Source organism: Myotis davidii, unplaced genomic scaffold (genome assembly GCF_000327345.1).
Source record: "Myotis davidii unplaced genomic scaffold, ASM32734v1 scaffold187, whole genome shotgun sequence".
Taxonomy (NCBI): Eukaryota; Metazoa; Chordata; class Mammalia; order Chiroptera; family Vespertilionidae; genus Myotis; species Myotis davidii.
This window is the reverse complement of record NW_006383018.1, coordinates 816424-830079: the sequence shown is the minus strand read 5'-3', so window position 1 is coordinate 830079 and position 13656 is coordinate 816424. Positions and strand designations below refer to the sequence as shown.

Here is a 13656-nt window from a genome sequence, read left to right as displayed (position 1 = left end):
CTGCACCATGGCTTATCCTGGGCACCCTGGCCACCCTGGGCACCCTGGGCACCCCGGCGCCGGCGGCGGGTATTACCCGGGTGGGGTAAGTGCAGCCCGCGCGACCCTCCTTTCGGCCTGTTTCTCTGGCTCCCTCCTACTCTCCGTCCCCTCCGTCTCCCCGCGGGCGGCTGCGCGGGCGGATTGCGACCCCAGAAGCCCACCCTGGGACTCTCTGATACGGGGCGTGAAATTGTGCAGATGGGGTGTTGGCTTCCTCCCCCTCCCTCTGTGTTTTCTCTAAGAGCTACAGCCATTTTAACTTAGAATGGACCAGAGACCTGCTTCTTCTCTTAAAAGAAAGTGGGGGAAACTGGTCGGGAAAGATCGCCGGAGTCAAAGGCCCCCTGGAGGGCCCCCTCGCCCCGCGTCCGGGATGCGCGTTGTCCTGGGAACTGCTTCCAAGACAGAGTGTTCCCTCCGGGCAAAGAGCCCAACCCAGACACACCTTACCCCTTCCTGGCTACACCTGTCCCCCGACGCTTTGAAAATGCCATAACACGCTATAAAAATAAATTTAAGTTTGCTTTTAAATTGCTTGCCTAGGTTGCATTTACTTCAGTGACCTGAAGGTTAAAAGGGGGGTTTCAGTTGCTTCGCTTACCCTGATGTCATTCATGTCAGGACAATTAGTTTTGGTCCAAGCCTCCAGTTTGTAAATCCTACTGGAGCGAGCGTGGAAGGAAGGGGTAGAGAAAAAAAAACGCACAGCTCAGTGAATTATCACAAAGAGAATGTGTAGACACACCCAAATAAACATTACCCAGATCAAGAAACAGAACATGAGGCAGGTAATATTCTTAATCTCCGTTTTATAGGAGAGGAACTTGAGGTGGGGAGGGAAAGGATGGGGAGGGCGGGCCATGGCTTGGCTTTGCACAAAGGCACCCAGTGGGGAAGGAATGAAACTTGGTTCAGTGGAATAAATGATACTGAATTTGTGTTTTCTGTTTTACAGTATGGAGGGGCCCCGGGAGGGCCTACGTTTCCGGGACAAACGCAGGATCCGCTGTATGGTTACTTTGCAGCAGTAGCTGGACAGGTTAGCTTTTCCCTTTAATATTAAGAATCATCAGACTCTACATTTGTATTAGCCTTTGTTGTAGGGGCCAGTAACACGACCTTTCCTCTGAAAAAGAATCCCGTTGCTTCTGCCGAAGAAAAAAAGAGGGGGAAATGCTTAGTTACTTATTTCCGAATATTCAGAACAAATTAGGACAAAGTGTTCCTGGTATTGACCTTAGTTCACTTCAAAACTAAACTTGTGATTGGATTAGGGTCCGATTGAACACAAGAGGGGATTATTAATGCCCTTAGGAGATCTGTGAGGTGGAAAGATGTCTTTACACCTGAGTTGTCAGGGTCCACCGTGGTTTCCAGACAAGAAATTGCCCATCTGGTGACCACAAACCCCTGTTTGTACAACTTAAAGGCATGATGTACTAGTAGACTTCTACAGTCAGATGCCAATGGATACTTTCTTTGGATTGAGCTTGATTGTTAACCAGTTACCTCCCTTAGGAAATAAGTATTTATGCTAAAAACCCACCAGCTTCAAAATAAGAAAGGTAGTACTCTCTTCTTTCTATCAGGAAGTTAATCTTGTGAACAGTTTAGTTTCACTTTGATGGAGGTGCTGTGACTGGGTCAGCCTTCTATGTCCTTATTAGGTGCTGTGGCCTGTTTACCAACGAGCTTTCACTTCTCTGAATTCTGAGTGGTTTGACAGGGGGTGGTGGGCATTGAGGGAGGTCACTTCCCCGGCTCAGGAGGTCACTGTGTATGGTCAATATGCTGTAGGTGTAACCCAGATATGTCCTGAGGCATTTGCTCATATAAATTCAACTTAGCTTTGTTTTGGTCAAGCTAGAAGCAACACAGTCTTCATGTGGGAATGCCACAGAAAGTGTGGGATAAAAGCCTCAGACCAGGTTTTAGAACAGCACTCTAAGAAATTCAGTTTGAGAAACTGAGTGGAAAATTGAGTCTAAAACTGAAAGAGCTTCCCTTGAAGTATCTCCTTAATCTGTTAATGATCTGTATCTTTGAAACCACAAGACACAGCAAAACTCAAGACTCACATTCGTAGATGGCCTGTGCCTCCAGCCCTGTAAGTGACCCCACCTGCTTAGCTTTCACAGCCTGGCCTGTATCAGCATATCCCTGGCCTTTCCAATTGTTGACCCTGCTCCCCACTTAGAACTTATATGGACTTGAGGAATTAGGTGTTTTATTTTTAAATCCCCCAAAATAATATATACCTGGCTCAGGCCTAGGCCAGCCCATGAATAGGCCCGGGGAGCCTGTTTCTCCCAGATATAGTTATGATCTGAAGACACCATTCACCACACTATCAGCAAAGTGAACAGGAAGTTCTCTCTCTGAACCATGCCTTTCATTTGCTGATGTCAGTTGTGTGCCCTGCTTTCCCCTCCCCCAAAAAAGCTAGAATAAGAATTTAAGCAACTACATAGATTATTTTATTTTAAAAATGCTTAACTCTGGCACTTTCCTAGCTCAGAGAGAGACAAGAGAAGTGCAAGTCAGAAACTCGTTGTATTCATTCATTTGAAAATATCAAATATCAATGGAAGAAACAATTCACCTCGGTGTTTTATTAAGAGGGGAACCTTACACTTGAGAGTGTTTATGCCAAATCTAATTCAGGAGTTTAGAGGAAATGATGAAAAGATATTGGTAATATTGGTAATAATAAAGTATAGGTGTTAGCAGCTTTCTGACTGTGTTAATTCTTGTGTAATAATTATTTAACATAGAGTCTGAAAGTGATATTAAGAAATGCATTTTTTTTTTGTTATGGCCCTAATTATCCATTGGTGGAAGAGTTGCCTTTATTTCATCATACAATTATTTTTGGAAGTAGGATGAAGAAAAGAACGCCTATTTTTGAAATGTATTTCTTTTAAAAAAATTTTCATGTATGATAATACTTATTTTCTTGGCTATTACTGCTACATTGAACACTGAAAGTAAACAGAGAACTGGATGGTACAGATGACTATGGTGATTTCTCTTCCTACTTTTGTTTTCGAAAGGATGGACAAATAGATGCTGATGAATTGCAGAAATGCCTGACAGAGTCGGGCATCGCCGGAGGATACAAACGTAAGTTGCCAGTCCCAGAGTTTCTCTAGACGTGCTCTCGCGGTTCCTACTTTAGCTGTCGCTCGCTTATGATGACAGCCTTCAAGGAAACTGCTTTACCGATCCGGCAACATTTAGAATTTCAAAAGTGAAATTCGGTTTCTTATTTCCAAGTGTGAATCTGAATGCAGTTCTTAATAAATCATTCCACACTACCTGCCAATTTAGTGGGTTTCTTAGGTTTGGGTTCTCTATATTTGGGTTCGCAGGAACCGTGCGAAGCAGAAACAGTTTACGTGGTCTCCCTCCCAGGGAGTTAAAGTGCTGAAGTGAAATCGTCCAGCTTAGGTGTCTTTAATGACAGGAGAATGTCCGGCCTAGAGAAAAGTTTCATAAGAATTTATTTAAGCCAAAATGCTGAGGACATGCCGGAAGCAAAATCTCAACAAATTGAGAAAATGCTCCAGAGAATGGCAGTTTTGCAGTTCCTCTTATGTATTTTTGAATCAAGGGAGCAAATGTAAGAAAGGCACATGAAATCCATTGGTGGTAGATTAAGGAGGTGGGAGAAAGCAAAGTGGGGCAATCTCTAGGGATGGGTAAAAGGCAACATGGAGAAGCACGTGGTTTTACATTGGTGAGTACAGGATAGTAAACAATGAACATTCAGAGCACCTAGAGCTGGTATGTGGGGAGTTAGGTAACAATGAGGGGTGCTGTGGTACCTGAGGCTGTGCCTTCCAGGGCGAGGGAAAGAAAATTACTCTGACATTTCAAAGGCATGTTAGCCTAGAGCAGTGATGGCGAACCTTTTGAGCACGGTGTGTCAGCATTTTGAAAAACCCCAACTTAACTCTGGTGCCGTGTCACATATAGAAATTTTTTGATCTTTGCAACCATAGTAAAACAAAGACTTATATTTTTGGTATTTATTTTTTATATTTAAATGCCATTTAACAAAGAAAAGTCAACCAAAAAAATGAGTTCGCGTGTCACCTCTGACACGCGTGTCATAGGTCCGCCATCACTGTCCTAGATGCATCACAGTGGACTGGGCTCACTTAGTGTAAAGATTGACCTTTGCTAAGGAAGATATAGGCCGGGGACGGGACTACCCCCCGTGGCTTGCCCAGGTAGGAATTTATGACCAGACCATCCTGTGCGGTTACTTTCGGTCACTGAGTGTGCCGGGCCTGCCATGTGGCTCCCGATAGCTGGTGATGGTCCCTTTTTGTTCACAACAGCTAGCATCTACTATTTGCCAAGAGCTTACTTTGTCCCCAGCCTGGAGGCACTCGGGGCTATGAGTGGGCTGGCCCCCTAGTGGCCTGCCTGCACTCCTGGCTCTGAGTGCGGGTCCTGTCATCCACCCTTAGTCTTTGAGGAGCCAGGTCTGCATTCCTGGTCTCAGCATGCTGCTGGCAACACGAATATTTGGCATGACATTCCCGGGTCTTGCCTCTTTCCACTTCAGAGAATGTGTTTGGGCTAAGACATTCCCTTCCTAACTTATAACTATCCACGAGTCCTCCTTTCCCCTCCTCCGCAGTTCCTCACAGACTGAGTCTGCTGCCTTATGACTTAGCACTGACACCACTGCCCTGCCCTTTGAGCTCTGCCTCCAGCTGCATATAGGGAGCCATTGCAGAGAGGCTGCCTCCTTAACGGATGGGGCGGGGGTGTTCTCATCCCCCACACGCCTCCTTTCAGATCAGCTCTGGACCCTGACAGATACCCAGGGCACACGATAGTGTCCTGACTGAGGTGCTGTAGCTGCCAACTTCTTTGCCTGTTGTTCATTGAGGCAGAACATCCAATCGAAGCCCCCACTGCCTGGGAAACTGCATTAAAATTCCCAAATGGAAATTCACGCCTGAGGATTTGTAGTGGCATCGTTTTTACTGTTTGACATGGCGCATTTACTAGTTGGCTCTCTATTTAGGCTATTTGCATTTCTGGTTTTACCCTTTGTTTCATGTGACTTCAGTATCCTGTTAATATTTCCTAGTTGGGGAATTAACACAAGGGAGGAAGCTTTTACGTTTCTGCCATTTACTCTGGTCCTGCCCCTACACAAAAGAAACACTTTCTAGATGAGGGGATTTTTTTTTTTTTTTATTGTAGGCAGGACATGCACATTGTTACCCGTTAACTTCAAGCAGCTGAGGCTAGTGAACAGACAGTCTAATGACAGGGTTTAGCAAGGCGAGCCCTGTCACAGCGCACGCTGTTATTCTACACCCGCTCCGTAGAGAGGTGTGGGAGGTTTAAATCTGACTAACAAAGTGGCTTGCTCATCCTGGGAGAGCAGTCCTTGGAAAAATCTCATCTGAGAAAGTCACACTTCAGGGTGTGGCTTTAGAGAGGACATTTCCTGAGTCATCAGGACCATGTGAGCTCTGGAGAAGGTATTTCCTGAGTCACCGGGACCATGTGATGAGCTTCATCACATCTGGTGGTGGGGGCTGTACGAACCACAGAGCCTCCTACGTGACAGCTGTCGGACCGAGTTTTGTAATACAGGAATTACACATTCACGGGTCTCTTAAACCCAGCTTCCAGACCGAAACAGCACAGGCGGGGGCGAGGGGGTCTACTCCAGCCCAGGACCTACAGGCACCTTTGTAACCTGATAGTAGGAAGCAGCCATACCGAGAGGTGGAGTTGATGAGGGCAGTTGCTCATCTGTAAGATAGTCATTCAGCTTCTGTGTTTGCCTTGTGTGCAATTGTTCCTCTGAGCTGCAGAGAAACAGCTGGAGGCAGGGCTCTCCCGTCAGGTCTGTTACACTGGGTTCCTGCTAGAAGAAAAGGTGTGTGAGCCATGCTAGTAAAATGAACTGGAGAAGGAGAGTAAAGGTACAATTACAGTGAAGATTACTTTGCAATTATGTAAAATAGAACTCGTAATAAAAGCTTTTCCCGGAGGGAAAATACAAGTGATATTGAGCGAGAGTGTCCTCACCCCAGCTGATGAGACATCAGCCTTCTAGTCCCTAGAACGGTCTGGAATGGGGGATTCTCTGTTCACTTTTGTTCACTGCCCATCGCATTCCCTCCCTTTGTAACCCTCAGAAAAAATGACCAGATTTCTGTTCTTCCTGAAACAACTCTAACTTGTCACTCTCCTCCTCTAAAAACCTGGAGTAGCTCCATGGTGCCTAAAAATAAAAGCTAAACAGTTTATCAGGAATTCAAGGTAGTGTAGCCTCATGGAAAGGTACCTACTTCCTCCCACTTCCATTGCCTGCCCCAGACATCCCTGCATCTTTGCTTATGCTGGCCCCTAGCTCTACTTGGCTGTCACCAAGTGTCCCCCATCTTTCTGTCATTCAAGGTTTGGCCTAAATGCTGCTGCTTCTACAAAGTCTCTCTTACTAGGAAGGAGCATATAAGTCTTCATTGCATCTTATTCCAGAGCGCTCTTATTTAACACAATTCTCACAAGCGTGTTTATCTGGTTCCATATATAATCTTATTGAGTATGAACAGAGGTCAGGCTATTTGAGGTAGGAGGCTGCCATTCAGAGCCTGACATTAAATTTAGGGAAAAGAAAGAAAAATACGATTAGACAAAGAACTAGCAAACCAGCTATTTACATTCAAGTTTGAGTAGCAACAAAGCACCCCTACCTTCCTACTCACAGTGGTGGGTGTAATACTAGTACATTGTGGCTCGTTATGGTGAATTGAACTCACTCTATTACAGTTTCAAAGGTAAGAAGGTACATAATATTTTTAAAAGACTATACTATGGAAAACTTTAAGCCTGTTTAAGATAGAGATAATTATACTGTGAACTTTTATGTACCCATCACTCAGCTTCAACAGTTATCACTATATGGCCTTCTTGTTTCAGCTCTAATACTGCCTCGTTTCTTGTGAAGCAAAAGTGTGTAAATTGTATTCCCAGTTAATTTGAAGGTATATAATGTAATGTGAATTTTTGAAATTGTATTAATAGGTATGTACTTTCCTTGATTTAACAGCTTTTAACCTGGAGACTTGTCGGCTTATGGTTTCGATGCTGGATGTATCCTTTACCTGGATTGCTGTTTGGAGTATTTTTTCTTGTCAAAAAAATTCCTCCCTAAAGGGATTCTTCTAAGAATTAATACCTTGTACACACAGTGATAAATGACCAATTTTTTTTAAAAAAAAATCCTTAGCTTTTAAGATGGAAATTGAAGAAAGGAAGGGAGCTTAGTAAGATGTTGGTTGTTCCAGAATTCAAGGAAGCAGCCAAGGAGAGCAGTGTAGAACTCGGAGCTTTTTTGCTTCAGCAGTGATTGTTCTATGTGACTCGCACCTGACCTTCAAGCCGTGGAATTTGCACAGCACAGTTGTTGGACTCAGTTTAGCCAGTGCTGGCCCTCCGGTACCTTCCATCCTACCTCACTTGCTAAAGTGAAAACCGTGGGTCTGGGAGGGCTTACCAAGGGAGCTTTAGGCCCCACGAGGGCCCCAGGACCGAAGGGTGAGCCGCGTAGCCTGGGGCATCCAGAAAGTGCAACCGGTTCCAGGAACAAGGAACAAGAGCGCTTTTTACTTGTAGCTCACAGTGACCATGACATTTCCTTGTAATCATATCACATAGATTATCTTTTCTCCCACAATGCAAAGGTGGACTCAGCTCTTTTCCCGGAGGCCCTGTAGCATTTTTAACCGTTGTAGCAGAAAGAACATTGAATTTCCTGATCCTTGATCTTTGATGTAATCATTAGAAAATATTGCCCTAAAAAAAGATGCTCTAAATCCTTAACTACAGTTCAGAGAGATCTTTCAGGCACCATGGGTTTCAGTGAATTTAAGGAACTCTGGTCTGTCCTGAATGGCTGGAGACAGCACTTCACCAGCTTTGACAGCGACAGGAGTGGCACGGTGGATCCTCAAGAACTGCAGAAGGCCCTGACAACAATGGGTGCGTATGGGGAGGGGTCATTTTTTAAAAATTTCTAAATCTGCTGCATGAAGGCAGTTTCTGTATTCTAGAAGTATTGGGTATTAATAGTACTCTCAGTCTTAAAATATTGTGCTTATTTTTTAATGATCTTTCTGTCATCCTTTAACCTTTTGGCTGGATGAATTTTCTTCCTTTCAGGATTTCGGTTGAGTCCCCAGGCCGTGAATTCAATTGCAAAACGATACAGCACCAATGGGAAGATCACCTTTGATGACTACATCGCCTGCTGTGTCAAGCTGCGAGCCCTGACAGGTGTGTTCTTTGAGACGGTGTCGTCACCATAGGTCAAGAAGACACGCATTTTTATGACATTTCATTTTTCAGTGCTTCTAAACTTTTATTGTCCTAATCCCTTTTTTTTTTCTTCTAACTTAAGTGGCTTTTTAACATTTCTATTCAACTCATCTAGCAGAATTATTTTTTCAGATTTTTTTTTCAGATTTGTACATAAGCTGCCATTAAAAAAATCCTGACAGAATTTTACTGAAATGTTCCAAAACATGACAGACTAATTTTTTGACAGAGTATAAGCAGTATTCTGTGACTTCTCCCTAGTATGTGAAATATCTGAAAAGAGTGAATCACTCATTTGTAGTTCTCTTTCCTATTTCCTCCTGATGGAAAGTAATCTAAAATAGTGGTCATCTGTTTCAGTTGTATTTCTTAAATGATGAGACATCAATAATCTCTATACATTTCTATTCCCTCAACTCTTTTCCTTCCTCTTGTATACCTTTTCTTGTTCCATTCCTTTTACTCTTTTTAATATCAGATTGTAGAATGTTTATTCATCCTAACAAAAATTTGAGGGCAGATTTTTTAATGAAAGTAAATCCTTTTCAATAGGGCAGAGCTCAGGTGGAATATTTTATCACGGCCCGTTTTCCATAGTACGTTCACCACCTATTTCCTAATTAAACAACATCTATGACATTAAGAACTTTGAAATCTGTACTTTCATCAAAATTAAGTAATGGCCTCAGAAGCCACACAGCTTTTACTGAGTTTGGGATAAAGTGTTTTCTTCCAGCTCCACATTGAAGGAGACAGATGGCCGACTTCTGCACATTGTATTACTTTGTTGTTTATTATTTTTGTTCATATTCATATAATTGGCTTCTTTGCTTTGGTTATTTTGGCTGGTTGTACAACTTAAATGTTATTGCAGTGTGAACCCAAAGCCAAAATAATTAGCTATTGCGAGTTCATATATTTTTAATTTACTGTCTTGTTTTACAGACCACTTTCGAAGACGGGATACTTCTCAGCAAGGTGTTGTGAATTTCCCCTATGATGATGTAAGTCTCAGTAAATTCAGAACTGAGTAGCTGCATAAGATGCACACCAAATGGGATGCCCTTTGAAGTTAACTGTTAGGAGCATCTTAAGCAATGGTTCTCAACCTTCCTAATGCCGTGACCCTTTAATATAGTTCCTCATGTTGTGGTGACCCCCAATTTCATTGTTACAAATTGAACATAATTAAAGCATAGTGATTAATCACAAAAACAATATGTAATTATATATGTGTTTTCCGATGGTCTTAAGCGACCCCTGTGAAAGGGTCGTTCGCCCCCCCTACCCCACAAAGGGGTCGCGACCCACAGGTTGAGAACCGCAGATTTTAAGGATGCCAAGTAATCCAGGCTTCAGTGATCAGGAGTTATCATTCAGAATTTATCCATTTCATTTATTATTCATCTTACTCACAGAACACTGTTTGCTGTATATTAAAAAGGCCTGGGTCAAAGCCCAGCTTGTCCTGCTCTGGCTGGGTCACTCAGGCAGGTTTCTGCATTGCTCTGAGCCTGTGTGAGGGGAGAGGAGGAAGCAATACCTTCTTCACCCAGATATTGTGAGATTTCAATCAGAAATGTCCTTGAAAAGCATCGCTCAGTGTATCTGCTTCCTTCTCAGTCACTGAGAAGGAACTTTAAGAGCTCAAGACACTATGTGACACACCCATTTCCTTCATGGAGGACATCAGGCACAAACTCAAGGGTTTACTAACCAGCCACACTAAATGAGGTAGGATCAGGCCATGTCACCAGCATGAAGGCGACCGAGGGCCACTTTGATTGCATTCGTTGGATATATGTAACAAAGCAAGGGAGAGGTTTAGTTGTTTCACGATTTTTTGCTTGAAAGCCATTGATTTTTTAAAAAATTACTTTTAGAATAAAGTCACTGTGATAACTGAATAAACTAAATGCTGCTCCGTCACAAAATACAAAGATGCACGTGAATTCGGCTCAGCAGCTGCTGCACGTAGGAGTACACTTTGAAAAGGCTAGTGTGTAAATGTTTATTTTTTCTGCTTAAAGATGTGTTCTCTTTCATGTGCAACTTCTCAGGTGACAGTCCCGTCACTGTTTCCGAAGGCCAGGCAGCCTGTGGAGTGGAAAGTCACAGCCTTTGGCCTCAGATGGGGCCACTTAAGAGATACCTCAACATCTTGATCCTTAGTTTCCTTTTCCCTGAAATGGGGCGGTCAGCTGGGCCTTGCAGGGATGCTGCAGGATTAGCAGTGCACGGTCCTCCTGGTGTTAGACGCGTGAAAAAGAAAACTGATAAGAAGCCCAGTCTGCTGGGGTGTGTTTAGTGGCGGAGCAAGCAAGCATGTCACAGCACATGCTGATGCTTCTGAGCTGGGGTCTCTGAACTGCAGAAGGGTCGGGGCTTCTGTTTCTGTGCACACATACACTCGCATGCTACCATTCCATTGATTGATTAAGCAGATTTGAAGGGAGTAAACTGTTTAAAGGAGCTCTGTTAGAGTAACGGGGTAACCCTGTGCAGTTTGGAAGTCTCCACGTGATACGAATGTGTAAACTGAACTGTTATTTCTATTTATGAGTATGAACTTTTGGACATGCCCATTTCTTGAGTATTTGGAATTTAAATAATTCTGTATTCATTGGAGTAAGATCTGATGTGAGCTTTGACGTGAGAAACCCATTGGATTTTCTTTTTTAATACTCATCTAAGGATGTTTATTGATTTTAGAGAGAGGGGGATGGAGAGAGAAAGAGAGAGAAACATTGACCAGTTGCCTCCCGTACAACCAGGATCGAGCCTGTAAATTTTGGTGTATGGGGATGACACTCCAACCCACTGAGCAGCCCGGCCGGGGCACCCATTGGATTTTATATTAGACTGCTTTCCTCAAAAAAAAATGAGCCTTTCCATATGTCATTTACTTTTATTTTATAAAGGAGTTTTAAAAATCCATAATTCAAACTAGAATATGGAATGTAAGTTGCTTAAACATAAGTTAGAGTGTATAAGTTTAAGAGGTCTGTGTTGTGATGCCGACTCTTCTCTCTTTCAGTTCATCCAGTGTGTCATGAGTATTTAAATCCAGAGGAAGCTGTGTGAACGGGATCGACATTCCAGCGGGAGCGCTCGCTCTTCGCTTGCCTTCAGTGACGCGTGTAAACTTGCTTCACCGCTTTTCCTTAACAGCTGTTGTAAAGGTTTATTACTTTATGTACATCTGGAGTTTTTGTTTTCAGTTTAGATAATAAATTCTTTGGAATTTTATTAATATAAGATCAGTTCTGTTACACCATTTAGAACTTCCTTGAGCCATTGTCATGACTTATTTTCTTGTTAACCCTGTTTTATGTGAATTTAAGTGTGCAGGATGTTTAAGGCACATTATATACTTTTGACTGTAGGATACTAAAACCTTTTCATCAGACTGCAGCTGCTGTCATTCCTCCCCTAGAAGGGCTCTTGCATGTAATTGAAAGCTTTATGTATGGCATATTTTTGTTTTGTTTTGTTTTGTTACTCCTCACCCGAGGATATTTTTACCATTGATTTTTAGAGAGAGTGGGAAGGAGGGGGAGAGACAGAGAGAGAGAAACATCGATGTGAGAAAAGACATATTGGTTGCCTCCCACACGTGTCCCAACAGGGCCGGGGAACGAGCCTGCAGACAAGGTAGGTGCCCTTGACCAGAATCAGAACCCAGAACCTTTTAGTCCTTGGGCCAACACTCTAACCTCTGAGCCAAACCAGCGAGGGCTGTGTGGAGTATTTTTATCCTGTAAAATGTTTTATACCTACAGTGATGCAAAAAAACCCCATGGTAATCCATGTCAGGGTTCGTCTTGGTAGAAATTTTAAGGTTTTAAGGCTTACAGATGTTTTGATTGATAGTCATATGAACAGATGGGAACAGGAGTGATTATTTTCTGCCTCTTGAAAACCTATTGAATAATCTCAATGGCAAATACTGACTGTCACCAAGACCTTCGTCATCACCCACGTAGATCTTTGTTAACCATACTTAAAAACCTTGTACATTCTGAGCTTGACTACGTAAAAAAGAAAATTAACAGGAAAAAACTAAGGGAATATACGAAAATATGAGCTGATTATTTTGGCTAACAGCATTCTAGGTGATTTAACTTCCTTTATACGTTTCAGTATTTTCCAAGCTTTCTATAATGTGTGTGCTTTCCCTTTAAAATCAGATGTTAATTTTTTAAATATTGATACTTTCATTTTGATATGCCATGTGTTCACACTGACATTAAAACATATACACAACCAAAGGTCTGGAAATTGTGTTCTGAAATGTTGCTGTGCCTGCCACAGGGAGTCAGGATCGTGAGCTCATTTTCTTCCTCCCAGCTACTTTTCCAGATGTTCTCTGATCAGCAGGTATCACACTGGAGTGGAGGGCTTTTTAGAAAAAACCTTAAAGCATGTCCTTCTAAGTAAGATCTGGATTCCAATGCTGCCTGTGCCTCTTCCTGTGGATGTGGTTTGACCACTTTAGGTCATCTCCGACCCTCAGTTTCTACATCTTTGAACAGGGATTAGCTGTTACCTCCTGGGGTTAATCTGACTCTGAAAAAGTATGTTGGTAGAATCAACACCAATAATGTTTCTATTTCTTAAATTTAAAGCTGGGCTGGTTTGCTCTTTTTTGCAAGAGAGCTTAATAGATAAAATAATAAACTTGGTCTAATGTCTCCCTGCCAGCAGAACACCTGTCTCATTCTGGGGCCCAACGTGACAGCTACCATTCTGATGCCAACCAATGAAAATCAAACACTTCTAAGCATCTTTAGCCACATTTCAACTATTTTTTCAAATATTGCTATATATATATATATATCTTCATTTATACACGTTTATTCAGCCCCAACTTATATATTTATGTCAAGTAGTCACACCTGGACTACATGTTAGACGGTGAGGCAGCTGGTTTATACAGGGTGGGGCAAAAGTAGCGTTACAGTTGTTCGTATGGAAAATAACACAAGAATAAACTTTTGCATACTCACAACGTAAACCTACTTTTGCCCGGCCCTGGGTTTCACTCCAGAGATACTGTCTGAGGCACAAAGCTTGGCTTGATCCTGAGCTGTCCAGAGGAGGGCCAGACAGCTCAGAGGACCAGGAGGCAGGGAGCACCCTCAGTCTCAGGCCTGCTGTTTGCTCCGATCCTCTGGAGAAGTCACGGTTTAAGGAAGGGTTGTTTTCTGGATGACTAAGGGTGTGAGGAAGAGGGCTCTTGCCGACTCAAGCTGA

At 42.9% G+C, this 13656-nt stretch overlaps 1 protein-coding gene across 2 annotated transcripts; it reads left to right on the top strand.

Moving 5' to 3' along the window:
* Positions 1 to 6: 6 nt before the first annotated feature.
* Positions 7 to 11655, top strand: SRI (sorcin). 2 transcript variants are annotated; one of them, XM_006779179.2, is made up of 8 exons: positions 7 to 85; positions 998 to 1081; positions 3096 to 3165; positions 7133 to 7176; positions 7917 to 8064; positions 8245 to 8358; positions 9346 to 9404; positions 11438 to 11655. In XM_006779179.2, exons 1-8 carry the CDS (start codon positions 8 to 10, stop codon positions 11462 to 11464), a joined length of 624 nt encoding a protein of 207 aa, XP_006779242.1. In that variant the 5' UTR covers position 7; the 3' UTR covers positions 11465 to 11655. The 2 variants fall into 2 exon arrangements, with proteins under 2 accessions (XP_006779242.1, XP_015413799.1); XM_015558313.1 differs by lacking the exon at positions 7 to 85 and adding an exon at positions 807 to 830.
* The last annotated feature ends 2001 nt before the right edge of the window (positions 11656 to 13656 follow it).

Bases quoted from the DNA above. Each gene is read 5' to 3' on its own strand.
- SRI (XM_006779179.2), top strand. From the start codon at position 8: ATGGCTTATCCTGGGCACCCTGGCCACCCTGGGCACCCTGGGCACCCC. The intron at 3,166-7,132 runs GTAAGTTGCCAG...TTGATTTAACAG, and splicing joins CATCGCCGGAGGATACAAAC to CTTTTAACCTGGAGACTTGT. The intron at 8,359-9,345 runs GTGTGTTCTTTG...CTTGTTTTACAG, and splicing joins CAAGCTGCGAGCCCTGACAG to ACCACTTTCGAAGACGGGAT.